Source organism: Molossus molossus, unplaced genomic scaffold (genome assembly GCF_014108415.1).
Source record: "Molossus molossus isolate mMolMol1 unplaced genomic scaffold, mMolMol1.p scaffold_m16_p_16, whole genome shotgun sequence".
Taxonomy (NCBI): Eukaryota; Metazoa; Chordata; class Mammalia; order Chiroptera; family Molossidae; genus Molossus; species Molossus molossus.
In genome coordinates, this window is record NW_023425351.1 from 11,413,619 (window position 1) to 11,441,495 (window position 27,877).

Below are 27,877 nucleotides of genomic sequence, written 5' to 3' on the forward strand. Positions count from 1 at the left end.
AGACATGCCTAAACTTTATTTCAAGTAAAAAGTTTTTAAAGTATTAGCCATTTAATATCCAATAATAATTCAGTATAACCATGATTTAATGGTTGATTAGAGTATCCTGTTTAAATAAAGTAGTAATTTACCTGACTGTAAGCTCAGTCAGTATAAGTAAACTAATATTGTTAACAGTAATATCCTAAACCTACAACAGAAAAAAAAAATTTCAACTGTACCCATCATCCTATTAGCTTTTTGAAAATAGAAATCTTTTTCAAATTTCCAACTTCCACATGAAAAATCAATAAATAATAATTAGCCAGTGTACATTAAATAATTTATTAAACTAATTATCACTAGCCTTATATATTTTTTAAAGGATCTTAAAGGACTATTATAGAGGAACTGATGATAAGCTTTTTTAAATAAACATAACAGAATTTGTAAAACTGAAAGCCTATTGCTAGCCTATTAGATTACAATCAACAAATTATAGAAAGACAAAAATCATTTCCCCCCTCCATAAAACTCCATTAAAAGCCACTAATATGGATGATACTTCCTTCTTCAGTCTCTATAAAAGCATTTGGGCATTGGGATTATGGGCTGCATTGAATAATCTGGTAAGTACATTTCTGGAACACTTACTATACTGAAGGCATTTGCTGGACACTTGACCCTAACAACAATCCTAAAGATTAGAATTTTTATTGCTAATTCACCAAAAGGAAAACTGAAATGTTAAAATGTCAAGAACCTCATTCAAAGTCACATGTGGAAAAAGAGGCCAAGCAATTCAAACTGGAGTCAGCCTGACTCTCAAACCCAATCCACCTACAGAGAAAGATGTATTTCTGAAGAGTAATCTTTTTAGCCCTGGCCTGTTTGGCTCAGTGGTTAAAGCATCAGTCAGCAGACCTAAGGGTCACCTATCAATTCCTGGTGGAGGGCATGTACCTGGGTTGCAAATCTCATCCCCAGCCCTGCTTGGGGTCATGCAGGAGGCAACCAATCTATATGTCTCTCACATGATGTTTGTCTCTTTCTTTCTCTCTCTCTCTCTCTCCCTCCCTCTCTTTCTCCCTCCCTCCCACTCTATCTATCTAACAATGAATGGAAAAATATCCCTGGATGAGGATTAACCAAAACAAAAAACAAAAAACAAAATATTAACTCTTTCTAAAATATATCAATAATTTAAAAACAAAGAACACATGGCTTAATGGGAAAGATCAGCAAGCTATTATTAAACAAACAAAAAAACAACAAGGTCTACAAGAATACATAGAACCCCATTCGTGTGTGTGTGTGTGTGTGTGTGTGTGTGTGTGTGTGAGTGTACGTGCATATCAGCACATGCATGTGCCAGGGATGGGTTGGGAAAATGATAGCAGTGGCACGGAGTCTCTTCTGTACTGTGTAAGCAATTTCTTTTTCTTTACTTCATGTACATCATTTAAATAATGTTTAATATAAAAAAATAAATAAATAGAAACTGCAAAAAAAAAAAAGAAAAAAAAATATGTTTTGCATATATGGGCAAAACTCCTTGAAAAAATAACAACCATTACTGCTTTAAAAAATTCTAAACCGGCCTTGGCCGGTTTGGCTCAGCAGTTGGAGCATTGGCCTGCGGACCAGAGTGTCCTGGGTTCGGTTCCCACTAGGGGCACATACCAAAAAAAAATCTAAACCGGTTTAGAATCTGAAGGATCCCATAGTAGTGCCAACAATCTGTGGTAGCACAGTCAGTCTAATTTTTTCTAAAAGAAAATGGTGGAACTCTCCCCAGAGAGAAGAAATAACACACAGCTCCGACCAACTGTTACCATCGAAATGAGCCAGTTTTTCCATATCCTCCAAATATTTAACATAATGTTTTAATATAAAACATAATGTTTTAGTCAAATCTTTTGAGTTTTTATTTAGTAACATATTTAAATTCCCGTAAAATACTAAACAAGTCAAACAAAGCCCAATATACCCAGCCTGTGTGAATTAAAAATAACATACCTAAGATCCTGAACACTCTCACCAAGTTTTTCCAAAAGAAATTTTATATCTTCACTGATATCTTCATCATCATACTTCTGCTGTTCCAAGTTCTCCAACTGTTTCAGAACTTTGCACTGAATCATAGCTAGAGCATATTCTTGGCGAGTTTCTCTTTCAGTTGATTTTTCCAAAAAGTTCTGGTTTAGATAAAGATATCAGGAGAAAGTATATAATTTGTTATATGATATTGTCAGACCTCTGCACTTCACTTACACCCTTCTCTTCTCTTCCTCCTATTGATAGGTTAACTATTACCTTTATGTGAATGACTGTATTGCAAATCCTTGCTTCTTTCATAGGCATCTATCCATATCAGAAATGTACTTCTGATTTCTTGCTTACTTAATGGCTTACTAAACATTTTAAATTATTGACCCATATGAGCCTCAAAACACTAGACACACTTATAATTAAACCCATCACAATCTTTGCTCACAGCCTGCTCCTGAACACACCACAGTGAACTCTCCATTCACTGGCCACCAAGATCACTAAGGATACTAACAGAGAATGTTTCTTCAAGTATTTCTCTACTTTCCAGTCACATTTCCCCTCATGCAATCAACCTATAGGTGCAGAAAGAACGGCAATAAAAAATCTCTTGCTTGAACAATTAGAACAGTTTTGACATTCAGGAAGAATTCCCTAGTTTTTCTCCTTTGACTTTTTCCATTTTTAAGAGTATTTATGAAAACAGCAAAGGAATCTAGATATTTAAAAAGATAAAATGCTCACTAAAGCAACCAATTTTCGGAGCAAAGAGCATATTAAGGCCTAGAGACAAGAATAAACAAGCTCTCAAAGAAGCTACCCTTCACCAAGTTGGTGAATGCCTGCCATTAAAAAACTCCTGTAATAACAATTAACTCCAAATCAACTGTACCAAAACTTAAAATTTATTTATTTTTATAAGCAAGCTCTTTTCCTATAATTGTGCCAAATAAACACAGAAATAGATTTAGCTTACCATATGGAAATGAGAGTAATCTAACAAAATTACAATAGTATTTTTCACAAAAAAAGAAAAAAAAATCCTAAAATTTTTTACAATATTACAAAATTACAATAGTATTTTTCACAAAAAAAGAAAAAAAAATCCTAAAATTTGTATGGAACCACAAAGAACCCAAATAACCAAAGGAATAGTGAAAAAGAAGAATGAAACTGAAGGCTTCATATTTCCAGATTTCAAACTAAACTACTAAGCTATCATAATGAAAACTGTATGATAATGGCATAAAACAGTCTCATAGAGTAATGGAACAGAATAGAGAACCTAGAAATGTGCCCCCACATATACAGCCAACTAATATTTGACAAGGGAGCCAAGGATACTCAATGGGAAAAGAACAGTTCTTCAATAAGTTAGAACAATTGGATAACCACATGCAAAAAATTAAATTGGACCGCTATATTACAATATAGTTCACAATAATTTATTCAAAACTGAATAAAGACATGAAACTGTCAAATTCCTAGAAGAAAACAGAGAAAAAGCTCCTTGCCACTGGCCTTAACGATTTTTTGTTTAGGACACCAAAATCACAGGCAACAAAAGCAAGCATCAATAAGTAGAACTACATCAAATAAAAAGCACCTACACAGCAAAAAAAAAAAAAAAAAAAAAAAACCAATGTGAGAAAATATCTGCAAACCATATATCAGATAAGGGGGTTAATATCCAAATATATAAAGAAAGCATACAATCCAAAAACAACAACAAAAATAACAAGGCAATTAAAAAGAGGATCTCAATAGATATTTTTCCAAAGAAGACATTCAAAGGCCAACAGGTTCATTAAAAGGTGTTTAACATCACTAAGAACCAGAGTAATGCAAAACAAAACCACAGTGAGAGATTCCAAGATGGTGGTGGATTAAGTGGAAGCTACACTGACCTTCTCCCAGGACCAAACTGGAATTACAACCAAAAATATAGAAAAATCATCCTGAATAACCAACTGAAGACTAGCTGGAGAAAATCCCTACAACTAAGTATGTAAAGAGGACATATTGAGACTAGTAGGAACAGCAGAGGCACTAGAGGGCTGGCGGGGCTCCCACATGTAGCATCTGAAGTTCTGGAGGGTTATCTGAGGTGTGAGGGACTCCCCCCTGAGAAGTCTGACGTATAAACCCCAAGCTCGGCTTCTAGCCCAGAGTAACAAAACTGGGGAAAATACCCACACAACATCTGGCTATGGAAAGCACGAGGGGTTCTGTTCAGCAGAGAGAAATTGATAGAAACACAGGAACCCTCTAAAAGTCCACACATGCCCTGGTCAGTTTGGCTCAGTAGTTAAGAGTGTTGGCCCACAGACCAAAGAATCACGGGTTCGAACCTGGTCAAGGGCAAGGACCTCGGTTGCGGTTTAGTCCCCAGCCCTGGTCCGGGTCATTCAGGAAGCAACCAATGGGTCTCTCTCCTATCAAAGTTTCTCTCTCTCTCCCTCCCTCCCACTCTCTCTGAAGATAAATGGAAAAAATATCCTGGGGTAAAGATTAAAAAAAAAAAAATAAGTCCAACACACTAAATTTCATTTTCAGCCACTCACCTTGGGCTCTGGCAGAGGGAGGGCAGAATGGACGAGAGCTGAATGAGGAAAGTCTAAGGCTGGTGGCTCAGGACAGAGAGCTGAGAGGTTAACCACAAGGATCCCTGTACTGAGTCATTCCCCCTTGTGGCAAAAGCCATCTTCCTCAGACAAAGCTCTGCTATCAATGCACCACTGGCCTCAGGGAGAAGCAATTGCCCCACCCAGTGGAAACCCTCTCACCCCACCCAGTGGAGTTTCCATGCTGCTGCATTCTATAGCCTGAGGCTCATTAAGTGACTGAGACTAACAGTAAGCCTGCAGGCAGAGGTGGATCTCTGGGTGCTTTGAATCTTTGTCTGACCTGTTCCTGGGTCCAAAGCTAGTAAAAGCAGTTTCAGTGCACAGCTTAGTCCTTTCCACATGCACCCAGCCCTAGCAGAGAGAGCCACAGCTGTGGATCACTGATATCTCAGGGCATTCAGGGCCAGTCACAAAGAGTATCTCACATGGGCCTGCACCAGAGACCCTCTGAAGAGGCCTATAACCCATAAACCCAGTGGCCAGCTTCAGACAACAACAAAGCCGGATCCAATAAGCTTCCCAAGCAATATATCAATAGGGAGATATTGGCAAGCTCCAAACCATGCTGAGGCAAATTCTGCTTTGTGTGATACACGCCTGCATGCTGTGTCGAGGTTTGAACCACACTGCCATGATGCTGGCCTGAGGGTCAAGCCCGCGCACAAATGGGGCAATAGCAATCAGGACTCAATTACAACAGGAGGGCCTACACAACACCCTAAAAGTACATTATTAGAGAACCCAGATCTAGTGATCAAAGAGACTGCTCCACAGAGTACCACAGGTGACCTATTACATAAGGCCACCCTACCAAGGCTTAGAGTCATATCAGATCTACGTGATACATAGAAACAAACCCAACAAGCAGCCAAAATGGGGAGAAAAAGAAACATGTCCCAAATAAAATTTAAAACAACAATAAAACAAGAGAACTCTCCAGAAGAAGAACTAAATGAAATGGGACTACATCAAACAACAAAGCTTCTACACAACAAAGAAAACCAGTATCAAAATGAAGAGAGAACCCCTATTTGGGAAAATATATTTGATAAAGAGTTAAATTGGTTTAATTTCCAAAATGTATAAAGTACTCATACAACTCAACAAAAGGAAGGCAAACAACCCAGTTACAAATGGGCAAAGGACTTGAATACACACTTCCCCAAACAGGACATACAAATGGCCAAGTAACATATATAAAAAATGTTCAACATCACTAGTCATCACAGATAGATGAAAAATAAAATGACAATGAGGTAGCACCTCACATGAACTAGAATGGGTACCATCAATAATTCAACAAATAACAAGTGCTGGCAAGGGTGTAGAGAAAAGAGAATCTACATGCACTGCCTGAGGGACTCAGACTGGTGTAGCTACTCTGGAAAACACTATATAATTTCCTCAAAAAATTAAAAATTGATCTGCTGTATATATCACCCAGTGATCCCACTCCTATGAATATATCCTAAGAATTCCAAAACAACAATCAGAAAGAATATGTGTACCTTAATGTTCATAGTAGCACTATTCACAAGAGCTAATATCTGGAAACAGACCAAGTGCACATCAGTAGATGAGTGGATAAAGAAGCTGTGGTACATAAACACAGTGGAAAACTATGCAGCTGTAAAAAAGAAGGATCTCTTACCCTTTGAGTCAGCATGGAGGGACATGGATAGTATTATGCTAAGTGAAAAAAGCCAGTCAAAGGAAGATAAGAATCACCTTAACTGACTTATATATGAAATCAAATTAACAAAATAAGTGGATAAATAAAACAGAACCAGAGACATGGAAACATGGAACACACTGACAAATCTCAGTGGAAAGGGTGGAGTGGGGCGGGAAGAGATTGATCAAAGAACATATATGCATATGTGCATTACCCATGGATACAGAATATAAGGTGGTGAAGCCTAGGAGTGGGATGGGAACCAAGGAAGAAGGGGGTAATGGGGATGCAGGGGATGGGAAGGACATCTGTAATACTCTAAAAAATAATGATTAAAAAGTATACGTAAATAATAAAAAATTAAGAAAAATAATAAAATACATACCTATCAATAATAAACTTAATGTAAATGGATAAAATGTTCCAAACAAAAGACAAGGTTAGCTGATAAGAAAACATGACCCACAGATACGCTGTCTACAAGCAACCCACCTCAAAACAAAACACTCACACACAGAATAAAAGTGAAGGGGTGAAAAAAACTTTTCCATGCAATGGAAATGAAAAAAAAAGCAGAGGTAGCAATATTTATATCTGATAAAATGGACTTCAAAACAAAAGTCTTAATAAGAAACAAAGAAAGTGAAAGTCACTACCTAGTACTAAATGGATCTAACATCAGGATATAACCCTAGTAAACATATATGCACCTAGTATGGGAGCATTTAAATATATATTTTTTAAAAACTCTTGGAGGACTTTAAGGGAGAACTCAAGAGCAATACAGTCATAGTTGGGGAGTTTAATACCACACTGACATCAATGGATAGGTCTTCCAGACAACATATCAACAAAGAAACAATGGCACATTAGATCAAATGGATTTAATTGACATTTACAGAACATTTCAACCCAAAGCTGCAGAATATACATTCTCCTCAAGTGCACATAGGACATTCTCAAAGACAGACCATAAGTTAAGATACAAAATAAGTCTCTACAAGTTCAAGAAGATTGAAATCATATCAAGCATCTTCTCAGATCACAATGGCATGAAACTAGAAAACAACTAAAATAAAAACACTCAAAATCATTAAAAAATGTCGAGGTTATATAGCACAATATTAAACAATGAATGGGTTAGCAATGAGATTAAGAAAAACAATAAAAGCTTCCTGGAAACAAATAAAAATGAACACACAACCCAAAATCAACGGGTTGCATTCCTGAGAAGGACGTTCCTGAGAAGGACATTCAAAGCACTACAGGCCTACCTCCAGAAACAAGAAAAATATCTAATAAACTATATAACCCTACAACTAAAAAAAAATCTAATAAACTATATAACCCTAATTAGAAAAGGAACAACAAGAAAAACACAAAGTAAATAAAATAAAATAATAAAGATCAGAGAGGAAATAAATGACATAGAGACTTAAAAAGAACAATACAATAGATCAATAAAAACAAGAACTGGTTCTTTGAAAAGATATACAAGATTGATGAACCTCTAGCCAGATTAAACAAGAACCAAAGCGAGAGGGCCCAAATGAATAAAATCAGAAATAAAAGAGGAGAAGTAACAACTGACAACAAAGAAATACAAAAGTTTGGAAGAAAATACTAAATTGGACAACCTTGGCAAAATGGACAAATTCCTAGAAACATACAATTTCCCAAAACTGAATCAGGAAGAATCAGAAAACATGAATAGACCAATAACAATTAATGAAATTGAAGCAATAATAAAAAACCTCCAAGCAAACAAAAGTTGCGGATGAACAGCTTCACAGGGGAGTTCTACTAAACATTCAAAGAAGAACAAACACCTATCCTCCTCAAACTATTACAAAAATTCAAATGAAAGGAAGACTTCCAAGCTCTTTCTATAAAGCCACATCATCCTAATTCCAAAACCAGATAAAAACACTACACAGAAAAAAATTACAAGCCAATATCCCTGATGAACACAGATGCCAAAATCTTCAACAAAATATTACCAAATCAAATCCAGCAACATATTAAAAACATCATTCACCATGACCAAGTGGAATTTATCCCAGACATGAAAGACTGGTACAATATCCACAAATCAATAAATGTGATATATCACAAACAAAATAAAACATAAAATCATATGATCAGATCAATTCATACAGAAAAAGCATTTGACAAAATTCAGCACCCATTTTTGATGAACACTCTCAGCAAAGTAGGAATAGAGAGAACATACCTCAATGTAATAAAGACATCTATGACAACCCCACAGCCAGCATCATATTCAAAGGGCAAAAACTAAAAGTGTTTCACCTATGACCAGGACAAAGACAGGGATATCTGCTTATTAACACTCTTATTAACACAGTACTGGAAGTCTTAGCGACAGTGATCAGACAAGAAGAAAAAATAAAAGGGATCCAAATTGGTAAGATGACCCTAAAAAATCATTATTTGCAGATGACATGATATTGTACATAGAAAACCCTAAATACCACACCAAAAAAACTACTAGATTTAATAAATGAATTTGGTAAATTAGCAGGATCCAGAAATCAATGACATTTTAATACACCAATAATGACCTCTCGGAAAGAGAAACTAAAAAACACCATTTACCTCTGCAACAAAAAAATAAAGATACGTAGGAATAAACTTAACCAAGGAGGTAAAAGATCTGTACTCAGAAAACTATAAGAAATTGAAAGAGAAATACAGGAAGACACAAACCAGTAGAAGCATATACTGTACAGATGGATTAGAAGAATTTGACATCATTAAAATACCCATACTACGAAAAGCAGACTACAGATTCAACGCAATCCCTGTTAAAACCCAATGACATATTTCACAGATATAGAGAAAATACTCCAAAATTTTGGAACCAAAAAAAAAAAAAAAAAAATACCTGGAATAACATCAGGAATCGTGAGAAAGAAGAACAAAGTAGGAGGGATCACAATATCAAAATACTATGAAGCCACTGTTATATTTTTTTAAAAGCATATACTACAAGAGACCCACCTCACAATAAAAGACTCACATAGGTTGAAAGTGAAGGGATAGACCAAAATCTTTCAACCAAACAAAAAAGAAAAAAAAGCTGGAGTAGCAATATTCATATCTGATTAAGTAGATTTCAAAATGAAGACCATAAATAGAGACAAAAAAAGCATCTATCCAACAGAAGATATAACCATGGTAAACATGTATGCACCCAATATTGGAGCACCAACATATATTAAAAATCTTCTGGAGGACTTCAAAGGAGAAATCAACAGCAATACAATCATAGCAAGGGACTTCAACACCCTGCTGACATCACTGGATGGATCATCTACACAAAAACTAACAAGGAAACACAGACTCTAAATGAAGCGCTAGATCAAATGGATTTAATAGATATCTACAGAGAATTACACCCCAAAATTGCAGAATTCACATTCTCCTCAAGTACACATGAGACATTCTCAAAGATAGACCACATGTTAGGGCACAAACTAAGTCTCTATAACTTCAAGAAGATAGAAATCATATCAAGCACCTTCTCAGATCACAATGGCATGCAACTAGAAATCAACTGCAACAAGAACATGCAAAGACACTTGAAAACATGGAGACTGAATAGCATGTTATTGAACAACGAAGGGTTACCATGGAGATCAAGGAAGAAATTAAGAACTTCCTGGAAATAAATGAAAAAGAACAGACAACAACACAAAATCTATGGGATGCACCAAAAGCAGTTCTGAGAGGGAAGTTCAAAGCACTACAGGCCTACTTCAAGAAACAAAAAAAATTACTAATAGACTATCTAACCTCACAACTTAAAGAACTACAAAGCAAACAAAAAGCAAACCCCAGAGCAAGTATAAAAAGGAAATAGTAAAGATCAGAGCAGAAATAAATGACATGGAAACCAAAGAAACAATTCAAAGGATCAATGAAACAAAGAGATGGTTCTTTGAGAAGATAAAGAAGATTGATGGACCCTTAGCTAGACTCACCAAGAAACAAAGACAGAGAACCCAAATACACAAAATCAGAAAAGAAAGAGGAGAAATAATAACTGACACCACAGAAATACAAAGGATCATTAACAAACACTATGAACAATTATACGGCAACAAATTCGACAATCTAAGCGAAATGGACAAATTCCTAGAAACACAGTCTCCCAAAACTAAACTGGAAAAAGATAGAAAACTTGAACAGACATATAACAACAGAAGAAACTCAAGATGTAATCAAACTCTCCCAGCAAAACAAAAGCCCAGGCCCGGACGACTTCACGGGGGAATTTCACTGAACATTCAAAGAAGAAATAATACCCATTTTCCTCAAACTATTTCAAAAAATTCAAGAAGACGGAAGACTTCCAAACTCATTTTATGAGGCCAACATAATTCTACAGAAAACTACAGACCAATATCCCTCATGAACATAGATGCCAAAATCCTGAACAAAATACTAGTAAATCAAATCCAGCAATACATCAAAAAAGTTATTCACCATGACCGAGTGGGATTCATTCCAGGGATGCAAGGCTGGAACAATATTCGCAAATCAATAAACGTGATACAGCAAATAAACAAAATGAAAGATAAAAATCAAATGATCATATCAATAGACGCTGAAAAAGCATTTGACAAAATCCAGCATCCATTCCTGATAAAAATGCTCAGCAATGTGGGAATAGAGGGATCATATCTTACCATAATAAAGGCCATATATGAAAGACCTATAGCCAACATCATACTCAATGGGCAGAAACTAAAAGCATTTCCCTTAAGAACACGAACAAGACAAGGATGCCCACTTTCGCCACTCTTATTTAACATTGTACTGGAAGTCTTAGCCACAGCAATAAGACAGGAAGAAAAAATAAAAGGGCTCCAAATCGGAAAGGAGGAAGTAAAACTGTCATTATTCACAGATGACATGATACTATACACAGAAAACCCCAAAGACTCCATCAAAAATCTACTAGACTTAATAAATGAATTTGGCAAAGTAGCAGGATACAAAATTAACATCAAGAAATTGACGGCATTCTTTAACACTAATGATGAACTCAGAAAAAGAAACTGAAAAAACAATCCCATTTACCATCGCGGCAAAAAAATTAAGATACCTAGGAATAAACTTAACCAAAGAAATAAAAACCTCTTCACAAAAAACTACAGGTCATTGAAAAAAGAAATATAGGAAGATATAAAAAAAAGTGAAAGCATATACCTTGTTCATAGATTGGAAGAATTAACATCATTAATACGTCCATAATACCCAAAGCAATCTATAGATTTAATGCAATCCCCATCAAAATACCAGCAATATACTTCACAGAACTAGAACAAATACTTCAAAAGTTCATATGGAACCAAAAAAAGATCCCAAATAGCCACAGGGATCTTGAAAAAGAAGAACAAAGTTGGAGGGATCACATTACCAGATATCAGGTTATACTACAAAGTGACTGTAATCAAAACAGCCTGGTACTGGCACAAGAACAGGCATATAGACCAGTGGAACAGAACTAAGAATGCAGAAATGGACCCAAGGCAATATGCTCAATTAATATTTGACAAAGGGGGCAAGAGTATATAATGGAGTAAACACGGCCTCTTTACTAAATGGTGTTGGGAAAATTGGACAACTACATGCAAAAAAAAAAAAATGAAACTAGACCATCAACTTACACCATACACAAGAATAAACTCAAAATGGATAAAAGACTTAAATGTGACCCGTGAATCCATAAACATCCTAGAAGAAAATGTAGGCAACAAAATTTCAGACATCATATGCAGCAGAATTTTCACTGGTACATAACCTAAGGCAACAGAAACAAAGCAGAAAATGAACACATGAGACTACATCAAACTCAAAAGCTTCTGCACAGCAAAAGATACAATCATCAAAATGGAAAGGCAACCCACTCTATGGGAGAGCATAATTGCCAATGATATATCAGATAAGGGGTTAATTTCCAATATATATAGAGTGCTCATACAACTCAACAAAAGGAAAACAAAGAACCCAGTTAAAAAATGGGCAGAGGAACTAAATAGACACCTCTCCAAACAGGACATACAAATAGCCAAGAGACATATGAAGAAATGGTCAACATCACTAATCATCAGAGAGATACAAATTAAAACAACTATGAGGTATCACCTCACACCTGTCAGAATGGCCGCCATCAACAAAGCATCAAACAAGTGTTGGCGAGGGTGTGGAGAAAAGGGGACTCTAGTGCACTGCTGGTGGGAGTGCAGTATGGTGCAGCCACTATGGGAAACAATATGGTGTTATCTCAAAAAACTAAAAATTGAACTGCCATTTGATCCAGTGATCCCACTTCTAGGAATATACCCTAAGAAGCCTGAAACACCAATCAGAAGGAATATATGTACCCCCATGTTTGTAGCAACACTATTTACAATAGCTAAGATCTGGAAGCAGCTCAAATGTCCACCAGTAGACAAATGGATAAAAAAGCAGTGTATATATACACAATGGAGTACTACGCAGCTGTAAGAAAGAAAGATCTCTTATCCTTTGAGACGACATGGAGGGAACTGGAATGTATTATCCTAAGTGAAACAAGCCAAACAGAGAAAGACAAGTATCATATAATATCACTTATTTGTGGAATATAATGAACATAACACTCTGAGGAATGGGGGAGTTCCACAGACGTGGAAGTGGGGTACAGACTAACAATCCCCAGAAGACGGGGTTGAGGGGAGAGATAAACCACAGAATTTATATGCATGTATGTATGAACAATGGACATGGACAACAAAGCTGAAGACAAGGCGGGGAGGGTGGGGGAGAGGAGTATCAGTGGGAGGAAAAATGTGAAACATCTGTAACAAAAATTAATTAATTAATTAAATAAAATGTGAAGTAAAAAAAATACAAAATAGATAAAGAGTAAGTACATCCAAATAATTAATTTATATGCCAGTTAACCGAACACTACACAGTTAAGAGACAGAGAAGATTAGAGTAGATTAAAGTTCAAAACCAAAGTATATGTTGTCTAAAAGAGACAATATTTAAATACAAGAAACAGGCTGAAACTGAAAGATGGAAAACCATAAGTATTAGAAAGCTAGTATGTCTACATTAACTTCAGATAAAGCAGATATCAAGACAAAGAGCATTACTAATAACAAAGAGGTACATTTCACAGTGATTCAAGGATCATTTCATTAGGAAAATGTAACATAGATAAATGTCAATGACGGAGCTTCAAAATACATAAAGCAATTATTAGCAGAATTGAAGAGAGAAACGGACAACTTCACAATAACTGGAGATTTCAACAACTCTCAGCAATTAATAGAACCAGTAAACAAAAAATTCAGTACACAGAAGATCTGAATAACACCATCAACCATTCTGATTTAATTTTTATATAATTTATATAAATTATACATTTGAAAATACACATTCTTTTAAAGTACACATGGTACATTCACCATGACAGACCACAAGATAAGCCATAAAACAAGTCTCAAATATCAAAGAATGAAAACCACAGAGTATTTTCCATGACCATAATGAAATTCAATTAAAGACCTTAAACTTTGGGAAGCCCTAAATTCTGATAATCTCTTCCTTTATGAAACTCTTCCCTTCTTCCTTAGCTTCTATGTGACTTTACTTACTATTCTACTAAGTTTTCTGTTAACTTTTCCAGTTACTTTTCTTACTGGTATCTCTTCTAACAGTAGAAACATACCAATGCTCTTTTGTTCATATGATCCTTTGCTATTTTCACTGCATTATTTGTTGACTGAAGAATTAAACTTCATATTTAACATTATCATAATGGTTTCAACTATAACCCCAACACAATCAATATAATTAGAACAATCCTATGATGCTCTTCTGAAATCACCTCTCCTCTCAATTCTCTAATAGCAATTTGAAAATCAGTCATATTTGATTCTCCCCTTTTCTTCAACCCTATGTCAAATCAATCAATAAGCCTTATCTATTTTTCCTTCAAAATGTTTTCATTTCATCTCTCCATCTCATTGTGAAGAATCAAAAGGTTATGAAAAGTACTTAAGAAACTGAATTTACTGGGGGGGGGGGGGGGGGACTAGAAAATCTGGCAGCAGATTATTATTGTTGACATACAATATTATATTAGTTTCATATGTACAATATATGAAACTCAACAAAATCAAAACTAAATATCATTTTGGCCTCTATCCAAGTAATGGTGCAGAGGGATCTTGACTTCACCAAGAATAAATTGAAATCAAGTAACAATTCAGATATCTCCCTCACCAAAACTACTAGCCTCGTAAAATATATGTTAAAGTAGTGCTTCTCAAACCATCTGTGGTAAAGATCAGTTTTGTCTGTTTTTGTTTTATTTTTTAATTTCCAGTCAGTCATGAATAAATTACTTTGACGCAAAGAATAAAAATTTACTTGTAGGAAAATAAATTTTAAAGACATGCCAAAAATAAGCTCAAATTTTATACAATTAAATTTGACAGTCATACAATTATTCTGTCATATAACCTATCTTCCAAATTCTTAGTCTCACTTTCTGTACTTACCTATTAAAGGCTGCTAACCAATAGGTCACAGCACTACACTGACATGTGGACCACACTTGAAGCATCACTACATAAAAAAAAATTTACTCCAAGCCCCAGCCGGTGTGGCTCAGAAATTAGAGCATCAGCCCACACACAAAAGGGTTGTGGGTTCGATTCCTGGTCTAGGGCACCTACCTGGGTTGCAAGTTCAATCTCCAGCCCTGGTGGGGCACATGTGGGAGGCAACCAACCAATTTGTCTCCACATCGATGTCTCTCTCTCTCTCTCTCACCCTCCCTCCCTCCCTTTCCTTCCCTTCCACTATCTCTAAAAACCAATGAAAAAAATATCCTTTACAAGGATTAATATAAAAAAAAATTTACCCCAAGATTAAAAATCTCTCACTCTTACTAGACTTCATTTAAACCTTATATCTGCCCTGGCCAGTTTGGCTCAGCAATTAGAGCATCAGCCCATGGACTGAAGATTCCCAGGTTCAGTTCCCTCTAAGGACACGTACGTACCTTGGTTGCAGTTTGTCCCTGGCCCCGGTTGGGGTCATGTGGGTGGCAACCAGTCAATGTGTCTCTCTCACATCGATGTTTCTCTCTCTCTCTTCACCCCTCTCTCCCTCCTGCTCTATCTAAAAATAAATGCAAAATATGTCCTCAAGTGAGGATAAAATAATAGTAATAATAATAATAAATAAACCTTATATCTAATGAACAAGACAGAGATATTCATGAAATAAAGAGATGAGGGACAGACTTTGGAATAGAAAATTTTGATAGCAATTCTTCCATGCCAAAGCAATGGGCAAAAGAGGTCCCATACACTTAAACTAGAGTGGGCTTCTTTGAAAGGATTATATCTATGAACTGTCTGCACAGGAAGGTATACGTATGTACATATCTTTGTGTCTGTGTGTGTGTGTGTGAGAATTAAACATCATGATTAATATAACAAATGAAAATCCAAATTCAATTCGGTAGTATTTATTTCTAAGCCTTTCTACCAAAAACCATACAGTTATAAAAATATAATTTATCTCATCCGATATATTATATAGGCTTTTGACTAGGCAGAGTTGAAAAGCAAAATAAAACACAACAGATGTAGAACTCTAACAACGAATATGATCATCAATGTCTTTTTCACCCACAGGCTCAAAACATTCTTATTTATTTTAGGATCTAATGACTGACAAATCAATTTAACCAATAGAAGCATATTTGGAGAGATCTGGAGTTCAGCACCTGCTATGAATAAGTGAGACTGACATTTTAAAAAATAAAATTCATCCAGTCAAGTGAAAAAAATAATTAGTAGATGCTAGATTTTTCCAGCCCTTAGCAGCTTAGCACACTTCCTAAAGTCTTCAGTATAAAAATTTCCTTCCTGAGTTTCAGGATATGAGAAAAAATACAGAAGTAGACCATCCTCAAACAACTTCATCAGTAAAATCTTTTTAAAGGTTATAGAATTTGAAAAATATAAAGAAAAAAGAACACAAAAAGAACACATTATTTTTTCCACATGTTAGATGGTCTAAATCAAAGGACTTAACTATGTCCTTCCTAATGGCTCAATTTTAACTCAGTCATGTACATCAAAGTTGTCAATTTCTAAAAACACTCTTTTTTTGTTATTGTTATTCATCCTCACCTGAGGATATATTTCCATTGATATTTTAGAGAGAGTGGAGGGGAGGAGGGCAGAGAGAGAAACAGAAACATCAATGTGAGAGAGATACATTGATTTGGATGCCTTCCATAGGACCTTTACCAGGGCCAGGGATCAAATCTGCAATCCAGATACGTGCCTTTGATTGCAATCGAACCTGCGAGCCTTTGGTCCACAGGCTGACACTTTAACCACTGATCCAAACTGGCCAGGGCTAAAGACACTCTTGATTTTCAGCCCTAAATATGTTCATCTAATGATTGTACTGTCAGAAATTTAGCACAGAAGAGTACAAAACAAACTATTATTTCTGTGAACAGATTGGGTCTGTTTTAAATAATCTCAAATCTAAATAAGAAAATAGAAACCCAGAGAAAGTGACATCAACATTTTGGCAAAGTCAAAAGACTCCTTTGTCTCTCTTCTTGAATTTGCAATAAATAGGATAACTATAACTCAACAAAGAATACTCTCCTCAACACACAAACATACCTGAAAGATTCATGCATCAGTACATCTAAAGACAAATGTATTAGAAAGAGTAGGGGAGGAGTTAGAAGGGGGAAGGGACAGAGACAGTGGCCACAAATGTAGTTGGGAGCCCACCGTGGTACCTGCGAGCAGGGTACTGGTGGAGAAGTTGGGCTGCATCACTCACACTACAGCTTGGAGAGTAAGAGAGGCAGAAGTAGTATTCCTCTAGGAAAAGATATCTACCTTCCCCTTAACCCCATTGTTGCAGAACCCAGTAGAGGTGGCTGGGAAGCCTTAAACAACACATCAGTGCCAACATACATTGTTGGCAGGGGAATAACCTGCAAGATCCCAAACATGCCTCCCCTGCCCTACCCATCCCAACAGAGCCCAGAATAACTAATGAAGATACTTCCAAAGACACAGTACGGCCAGAAACTATTAGTAAAATGAAGGAAGCCCAGGAAGGTCAAAAAGAAGTTCTACATCACCTGCCACATTTCCCCCCAACAGTACTGTTGCCCTGTAACTGAGGCAAGCTGGTCACAGATAAGAACACCTACCATCTCAAGGTGTACATTGCACTTTCCTCAACCAAAAGGATGGTGCTCCACTACAATCCCAGGGGTGCAAATAATGCAGGTAAGATAAAACAAAAACTTAACTATAACATCTACTAGAAAACAAAAGAAAGTACCCCACCTATCAACCTACTAAATTGTTAATAACAAATAAATCTCTAAACAAGAAAAGAGTTCACTACATCAGATGCACAGGCAGAGAAACAATCTAACAAATGTCATGAATAATAACCAAGGTAACATGGGAGCACCGAAAGAAAATGAAAAGTCTCCAGAAACCAAACTCAAAGTTAAGGAAGACTGTGATTTAAATGACAGAGAATTTCAGATTGCAGTGATGAAGAAGCTCAATGAGATTTAAAAAAAAAAAAAAAAAAAACTCATAAAGGCAGTTGAATGAGTTTAGGAATAAAATTAATGAACAAAAGAAGTACTTTATTAAAGAGATGGAAACTATAAAAAAGAACCAAGCAGAAATTCTGGAGATGAACTCAATAAATGAGATGAGGAATGCATTAGAGAGCATTAGAAATAGAACAGACTAGATGGAAAAATTAGTGAGCTCAAAGATAAAAATCTAACAATTATCCAGGAGAAAAAAAAAGGGAGAACTAAGAGGTAAAAATAATGAAAAACGCTAAGACAACTATCTGACTCCATTAGAAAGAGCAACATAAGGATAATGGGTATATCAGAAGGATAAGAGAGGAAGAAAGGTTTAAAGAGCCTCCACAAAGGAAGAGTTGATGAGAACTTCCCAAGCCTATGGAAAGAACTTGTCTTTAGAATACAGGAAGCTAACAGAACACCAATTCTATCAACATATAAAGACCTTCTCCAAGACATATTTTACCCGAACTGTCCAAAATAAATGACAAAGTAAGAATTCTCAAAAAGGGAAAAGACTATACCTACAAAGAAAACTCTGTTGGATTACCATCAGATTTTTCAGTAGAAAAATTACAAACCAAGAGAGAGTGGAAGGAAACATTCAAAATATTGAACCATCAGCAAAGAATAACATATCCAGCAAATTTATCATTTAGAAATAGAGGCTTTCATGGACAAACAAGAGCTGAGAGAATTTACCCACACAAGACCTCCATTACAAGAAATGTTTAAAGGAGATCTTCTACCAGAAACAAAATGACAAAAGAACACAAAACTTTGAGCAAGATGACTAACATAGACAGAAGCATGAAATTACAACTCTACTTCAGAAATTAATATTAAACACTTATTTTATAACAAATGTTAAAGGGGGAATGGGGCATTACAAGTAAGAATAACTAGTGCAATTTGGTAACAAATAAACACCATAAGAAAGATAATATGTGACAACAAATCATAAAAGGGGAGGGAAAAAAGGACTGAAAATATACAGTTGAATGAACATAAGATGCAATCAAAAGAAAAAGGACAATTGTATGTATCAGACATTTTACACAAACCTACTAGTAATACTAGTAACCAAAACAAAAATCCAGAGATGAGACACAAAACATAACAACGGGGGGGGGGGGGGGTACAGAAAACCACCAAACTAAAGTAGCAAACAGAATCATGAAGGAAAAGAAACAATGGAGATACACAGTAACCAGAAAACACAAGATAAAATGGCTACAGTAAGTCCTCAATGAGGATAATGTAAGGAACCTCTGGGACAACTTCAAGCGCACCAACATTCGCATCTTGGGAGTGCCAGAAGGAGAACAAAGAGAACAAGAAATTGAAAACTTATTTGAAACAATAATGGCAGAAAACTTCCCTAACTTGGTGAAGGAAACAGACATACAAGTCCGGGAAGCACAGAGAGTGCCAAACAAGATGAACCCCAAGAGGCCCACACCAAGACACATCATCATCAAAATGCAAAAGGTTCAAGACAAAGAGAGAATCTTAAAAGCAGCAAGAGAAAAGCAGTTAGTTACCTACAAGGGAGTTCCCATAAGACTGTCAGCTGATTTCTCAAAAGAAACTTTGCAGGCCAGAAGGGAGTGGCAAGAATATTCAGAGTGATGAAAAGCAAGATTACTCTATCCTGAAAACCTGTCATTTAGAATCAACGGCCATATAAAGAGTTTCCAGACAAGAAAAGGCTAAAGGAGTTTATCATCACCCAACCATTAGTATATGAAATGTTGAAGGGTCTTCTTGAAGAAAAAGATGAAAAAGATGAAAAATATGAACAAACAAAATGACAGTGAATACATATCTATCGACAATTGAATCTATAAACAAAATGAACAGGAAGAACAGAAGCATTCTCATAGATACAGAGAACATTTTGTTGGTTGCCAGATGGGAGGGGGGTTTGGGAGAATGGGTGAAGGGATTAAGAAGTACAAATTGGTTGTTGGACTGACAAACCTCAAATGGAAGGGGGTGGTAGGGGATGGGAAGAGATACACCAAAGAACTTATATGTATATATGCATAACCAATGGACACAGAAAACAGTGTGGGGAAAGGCAGGAGGAGGACAGGAGGGGGGAGAATGGGGTCAATAGGGGGGAAATGAGGAACATCTGTAATACATTCAACAATAAAGATAAATTTTTAAAAATACTGGAAGTTCTAGCTAGAGCAATTAGGCAAGAAAAAGAGAGAAGAAGAGAAGAAAAAGGGGGAAGGAGAGGAGGAGGAAGAGAGGGAGGGAGGTAAGAAGGGAGAGAAAGAAGAAAATGGAAGGCATCCAAATTGGGAATGAAAAAGTAAAACTGTCACTATTTGCAGATGACATGATTCTATTTATAAGAAACCCTAAAGACTCCAACAAAAACTATTAGAAACATTAAACAAATACAGTAAAGTTGCAGAATACAAAATTAATATACAAAAATCTGTGTTCCTATATACTAACAACAAAGTATCGGAAAGGAAAATGAAAAAAAAAAAAATCACATTTACAATTATAATAAAAAGGATAAAATACCTAGGAATATACTTAACAAAGGAAATGAAGGATTTATACACTGAACACTACTAAACATTGTTAAAGGAAATTTAAGAAGACACAAAGAAATGGAAAGATATTCCAAGTTCATGAATTAGAAGACTTAACATTGTTAAAGTGACCATATTACCCAAAGCAATGGCAGATTTAATGTAATCCGTATCAAAATCCCATTGGCATTTTTCATACAAATAGAACAAAAAAAATCCTCAAATTTGTATGGAACTACAAAAGACCACTAATAGCCAAAGCAATACTGAGAAAAAAGAACAAAGCCAGAGTTATCACACTTCATGACTTCAAACAATACTATACAAGCTACAATAATAAAAACAACGTGGTATTGGCAGAATAAAACAGACACACAGACCAGTGATACAGAACTCAGAGCCCAAAAATAAACCCTCACATATATGAGCAACTGATTTTTGACACAGGAACCATAAACGTACAATGACGAAAGGAAGTCCTCTTCAATAAATGCTGTTGGGGAATCTGATAAAGCCACATGCAAAGGAATGAAACTAGACTGCTATCTGATACCATACACAAAGATTAACTCAAAATAGATTAAAGATTGAAATATAAGACCTAAAACAATAAAAAACATAGAAGAAAACATGGCACTAAACTTATGGATAGACCTTGATCTCAGAGGGGTTTTTGTGAACTTGACCCCAAAGGCAAGGGAAATAAAAGCAAAAATAAATAGGACTATATCAAACTAAAAAGCTTCTGCACAGAAAAAAAAACCACCAACAAAATAAAAAGGCAACTAACCTATATATTTTCAAAGGACACCTCAATAAGGGGCTAATATTTGATATATAAATAACTCATACAACTCAACAACAAAAAATAATACAAAAAAAATGGGCAAAGCACCATAATGGACATTTTTCAAGGGAGACTGACAGATGGACAACAGATATAAGAAAAGGTGCTCAACATCACTAGTTGTAAGGGAAATTCAAGTCAAAAGAATGATATACCACCTCACACCTGTTAGAATAGCAATTATCGATTAAGATAAGTAATAACAAGTGTTGGAGAGGAAGTGGAGAAAAGAGAACCCTCGTATACTGCTGGTGGGAATATAAACTGGTGCAGCCACTATGGAAAACAGTATGGAGTTTCCACACACAAGCAATCTAAGAACAGGGCAAACTGCTGTTATTCTGAACTTTTTATGGAGAGAAAAACCAGGAAAATAAATACAGATTGTGTATTTACTATTTCCAGGCATTTCACCTGTCCTCTCATTGAATCCTTATCCAATCTCGAAGTGAATAAGTATTACTACTAACCACCTTTCACTGGAGAAATCAGCTCTGAGAGTTCAATCCACTCTCCCAATAATATAGTGCTAAAATTCACATCTAGGCCTGTCAGTTCCAGAGCCTACACTCGTTCTAAAATGCCATATTGGGGAAAAAAAAAAAAAGAAACATCTGTAACAAAAATAAATAAATAAAATGCCATACTGAAAGGAAAATTAGAAAGGTGCTATACTATTGTACTCCTTAAATTTCCATAAAATGTAGATAATCCACCTAGAAAACTCCAAATCAGAAACCAGGTCAAAAGAAAAGCTAAGAATCTCAGTCTGATTCTAAAAGTCTTGTGACTTTTTCAGCTTTGTATATTCTAAAATTTTCATGGCAACTTCATGAAGTCACTCCATGAAAGACAAAAATTTGAACAAAATACATCCCTGGGAAAATGTATTTTGGCATATTTATCCTTCCATACTCTCAGTAACTAACACATTACCTATCACATAGCTGGTCTTCAGTAAACAGCTGATGCACTGACAGGTAAATAGATATTCCATGAATGGGGTGGGGGAGGAAGGAAGAGGACAAGGAGAGAAGTGGAGGAGAAGAGGAGAGGACGAGGATGATGAGAAGGATGAGGAAAAGAGAAGTCTTAGCGATAACATAAACAGTCAATTAAGACATATTTATGTATACTTTACGGTAGTAAATGATAAAATAGACTGGCATCTACATATATTTTATGCATTCATGACATACTCAACTGCTTCTTAATTTTTTCAATATTTCTAAGCCATGTGACTGCAAGTTTTTTAAATTGTCACCAATTTCCAAAATATTTTCCAATATTTAATGAAAAATACATCAGTATATAAGTGGACTCACACAGTTCAAATCCATGTTGTTTAAGAACCAATTGTATAATAATATTAGAGATACCTAATGCTTTCAATTACCCTTTTATTTTACATGATAGTGATCTAAAATGAAAATCAAAGGGAGGGAATTAAGCAGGGACAAAATACTAAGTAAAGTCTATGGAAGCTCAGATAGAATAGCATATATATACATACACACACATGTGTGTGTATGTATATATAGAGAGAGAGAGAGAGAGCGAGCGCAAGTGCGAGCAAACACGTTTTATACTGGTCTTTAAATTAAATCACAATTCATTACTATAAATTACTAGTATCTGCTTTCTTAAAACTCTCAGCACTTACTATATTAACTAAGTAATACTTATAAAAAGCCATGTAAGTTTACCAACAATGAGGAGGAAAGATACAAGTGTAGAGATACATTATTTGAAATAACAGGACAGCTCAAATAAAACCCTGGTATCTATAGCAGCTCTTTCCCACACCTATATTTTACCTTAAGTTACCTTATTAACAAAGTATCAAAAGAACTATTTTTATGATAAATGTTTATAATCTTCAACATTTAGAAAAAACAATATTTTAACTTAAAAATATAACGTACAGGAAAGGATAGGTAGATATACAACTGGAAAAATACTATGCACTTACATGTTAATTACTTAGGTAATTGTTGGTCTTTCTATTTCCCAGAAGTAAAAGTCACACAAGGAAAAAAAAAACACAATCGCCCTGGTCAGTTTGTCTCAGCAGTTAGAGCCTCGGCCCTCGGATCAAAGACTCCCAGGTTCGGTTCCTGCTAAAGGCATGGATCTCAGATGCAGTTTGTCCCGGGCCCCGGTTGGGGTCATGTGGGTGGCAACCAGTCAATGTGTCTCTCTCACATCGATGTTTCTCTCTCTCTCTTCCTCCCTCTCTCCCTCTCATTCTATCTGAAGATAAATGCAAAAAAAAATGTCCTCGGGTAAGGATAAAAAATTAAACAAACAAAAAAACACAATAATAATCTAAGACATATTTCTAGGATAATCTAACTGCAAACACATTAAGGCAAGGGTGCTATCTTTCTTAACAGTTTAGTAAGATTGTAAAATATGTCTTATTCTCTGAAAAGAGTTTTCATGCCAACTTTATGAATAGCTTCCAATTTAGAAAAAAGTCCATACACTAAGAGAACACAGAGACTCTCTCTGCAGTCTTGCTTTCTGTGATGTTTTGTTAAGTGGATTATTTAACAAACTGTTTATACATCCATAATCTTAACATACTCGTGAAAATTAGATGCAGGAGACATTGAGTTAAATTCATTTTCAATGTAGAAGTATCTGTAAACAAATAGATATTATATCATGGAATTTTGTCATACTTTTAAATATGGGGACCAAACAAAGCAGCCAAAAATTTCAAAAGGAATTTAACTCAATTAAGAAACCAATAAAAATATCAGTAAATTTAATACCACTACCCTACTTCTTAGAAATGTTTTTCTACTTTTACTTTAGTATTTTGTTCAGTCCCTCATATGATTTCAAATACTTAATGAGGGCCTACAATATGCCAGATATTTTTAGCCAACAATTATTTTCTCCAAAGGCATTAACATAGAAGCATATATAAAGTCAAATGACTTAAGAGAAATGACATTACTTTTACCAGACACATGAACAAAGTTGAAGTATAAAGAGGTGATGCAACTTGCCAAGCAGCGGTCAGCCCAAGAGCACAACAAACCCGACTTCTGCTGTATATGCCAGGCACACACACAACCAATCTGCACACATTCTTTATAGTAATTGATGCCATTGATCTGACCAAACTGTAAACAAACAAGAATTCTGCCTCCCTCCAACTATTCAGCTTTTCCATGCTCACTGCAGTTCATCCAGAGTTGATCCCCCAATGTGGGAAGGGAGCAAAATTTATAAATTTCAGGTATTAAAATATCAACAGCCTTCTTCTATATCTGGGAGTGAGACTAGCTTAATTTATACTTTTTTCTTAATATTTTTCTACATCTTACTTGTTTAACCATAAGGCCATATTATTTTTATAAGCAGGAAAAATATCAAACTATTTCCATTTTCTTAAATGGTAGGTGTTTAATTTGGAATAAAAGGGTTTAATAAAATAAAGGTGCCTGTGACTATAGTAGGGTAAAAAGTTGTAAAGACAAGGGCAAAACTCAAAATAAAGACAAATAGTTTTGAGCCTTCCAAAAATAAATTTATCAATTTAAAGAGATATGATACATATGTGACCATAGTGAAGAAAATTTAAAGGGGAATCAGCTTTTACTCATGCTCCATCAGAGGAGGCACAGTGCACAATAAAGTAGTAAAAGTAGATCTCACAGTCTATTTGAAGGCACTGGGCTTTGGTAGGCAATGTCCCATAGTATGGAAACAAGTTAGAGTGAGTCAGTAACAACAGGGTGGCTGAAAGATTTGTGTTGGCCCCACTGGTTCAATGCCCAGAATGGTAATAGAGATCAGCAAAACAAAAGCTCCATTTTACAGAGCAAGTCTGTTCCTTCAGAAAACAACTGGCCATAAATGCCAGCACTGTACCTTCAAGAGCCAGGCTTATATGCTCTATTTATTCCCTTAACATTCACTTTAGAATGGGGGTGGGGGACAGAGGGGCAATAATCCTTCTACAAGAACAAATTACTGACAATTACAAATGGTCATTTCTTCACTGGTTAACATTTATCAACCTCTCTCCATTTTGTACTTCTTAATACTCCTATGCATCTTTCAAGAACCTCTTTAAGCCTTTTCTGAAGCTTTTCCTAAAACCCTTATTCATTCTCTCCATCTCTCATATTACGTTTACTCTTGTACATTAATTATCATAGCACTGCACTGACATTACATATTTAGATATTCTGTCCTCAGTAAACAAGCCCTTCCGTGTCAAGCTGTATCTTGGGCATTTGTGCAGTGGGACTGGAATATAAATAGGATTCAAAACTTGTTAGTGAATTAAACTGAATTCTAGCAAAAGATGGAGATTGTCAAAAGATCCTAATTCTAGAAGTTTTCATCTTTACTAAATAATGAGAATATGGATATGAAACAATCAACTAGAAGAAAAAATACATTCAATTTAGCTACTAAAATACTTCATAGTCTCATTTAATACAACCTACTTTAATTTAAGAATTGATTACTGGATGAGACCATTTACCTCATAGAGACAGTTTGCTAAAGAAACTAATGGCAACCTCCGGTCAAGATGGCGGGTAGGTAAACGCGGCATCGCATCCTCCCACAACCACTTCAAAGTTATAACTAAACTACAGAACAACCATCATTCAAAACCGCCCGAAATCAAGCTGAATGGAAGCCCTACAACTACGGAATTAAAGCAGCAGCCACATCCAGACTGGTAGGAGGGGCGGAGGCTGACAGGTTGGTCACACACCCACGTGTGGCGGATAAAAATCAGGAGGACACCTCGTCTGGGAAGGTCCTTCCTGAGGACTGAGGGGTCCCCGTCCCACACCAGGTGCCCCGCTCAGGGTTCCAGTGCCAGGAAGAGAAGTCCCCATAACTTCTGGCTGGAAAAACCAGCGGGAACTGAGGCTCAGGGAAGCTGAAGCAGCTGGAACCCCAGGCAGCTCCCTAAAGGCCCGCGCACGGACTTACCGGACTCTCTCCCTCTAAGCTTGGAGGGGAGGCAGCTCGAGGGGAACCAGAGACATACAGGGAAGACCTGGGCTGTTTGGCACTGGAGCAAGGGCTGGAGAAGGGGCTTTCTCCGGGACAAACGTGCTGTGAGAGGCCTTTGTCCCTTTGGTGAGCCCTTCCCTGGGGCGGCAGACAGTCGCCACATCTGGGACTCCAGCAACCTGGCTCATACTGGTAGCCCCACCCTGGTGACTCCCTGAGGCCCCGCCCCACCCCACCCCACCCAACTTTCAGGCCCACCCAAGCTGTTGCCACTTGTTAAACCTTAGGATTGTCCTGTCTTGGATCCTGCTTCAGGTTTTTCCTAAATTCTTTCAAACAAGCAGCATCTGGTCTCAGCTAGCCCCATACCGCTCGTTAAGTAATACACAGAAACAAACACAGGGAGGCAGCCAAAATGAGGAGACAAAGAAACAGGTCTCAAATGAAAGAACAGAACAAAACCCCAAGAAAAAAACTAAGCGAAATGGAGATAAGCAACCTAAAAGATGCTGAATTCAAAATACTGCTTATAAGGATGCTCAATGAACTCAGTGAGAACCTCAGTGAACTTAGTGAGGGCCTCAAGAGCATAAAAAAGGGCCAGTCAGAAATGATGGATGCACAGTCAGAACTGAAGGAGGCATTAACTGAAATAAAGAATAATTTACACAGATTCAATAGTAGAGTATGTAAATCCAAGAAGCAAACCATCGATTTGGAATATAAGGAAGCAAAAAACGCCCAATCAGAACAGCAAAAAGAAAAAAGAATCCAAAAAAATGAGGATAGTGTAAGGAGCCCCTAGGACAACTTCAAGCATGCCAACATTCACATCTTGGGGGTGGCAGAGGGAGAAGAGCGAGAACAAGAAATCAAAAACCTGTTTGAAACAATAATGGCAGAAAATTTTCCTAACTTGGTGAAGGAAACAGACATACAAGTCCGGGAAGCACAGAGAGTCCCAAATAAGATGAACCCCAAGAGGCCCACACCAAGACACATCATCATCAAAATGCAAAAGGTTCAAGACAAAGAGAGAATCTTAAAAGCAGCAAGAGAAAGGCAGCTAGTTACCTACAAGGGAGTACCCATTAGGCTGTCAGCTGATTTCTCAAAGGAAACTTTGCAGGCCAGAAGAGAGTGGCAAGAAATATTCAGAGTGATGAAAACCAAGAACCTACAACCAAGATTACTCTATCCTGCAAAGCTGTCATTTAGAATCGATGGCCATATAAAGACTTTCCCAGACAAGAAAAAGTGAAAGGAGTTCATCACCACCAAACCGTTATTATATGAAATGATGAAGGGTCTTTTTAAAGAAAAAGATAAAATATATGAACAAACAAAATGGCAATGAATACATATCTATCAACAATGGAATCTACAAACAAAATGAACAGGTAGAACAGAAACATTCTCATAGATACAGAGAACATTTTGTTGGTTGCCAGA

General features: G+C 36.3%; 1 protein-coding gene across 3 annotated transcripts in view; it reads right to left on the reverse strand.

Annotated features, from left to right (window-relative positions):
- The window catches only part of ATP6V1H (ATPase H+ transporting V1 subunit H), a 174,606-nt gene that overhangs the window by 67,274 nt on the left and 79,455 nt on the right, over nt 1–27,877 (reverse strand). For all 3 annotated transcript variants that reach the window (XM_036263933.1, XM_036263932.1, XM_036263934.1), the window contains one exon: nt 1,999–2,177. In XM_036263933.1, the coding sequence (XP_036119826.1) occupies nt 1,999–2,177 (179 nt within the window). The remainder of the gene's footprint in view (nt 1–1,998; nt 2,178–27,877) is intronic.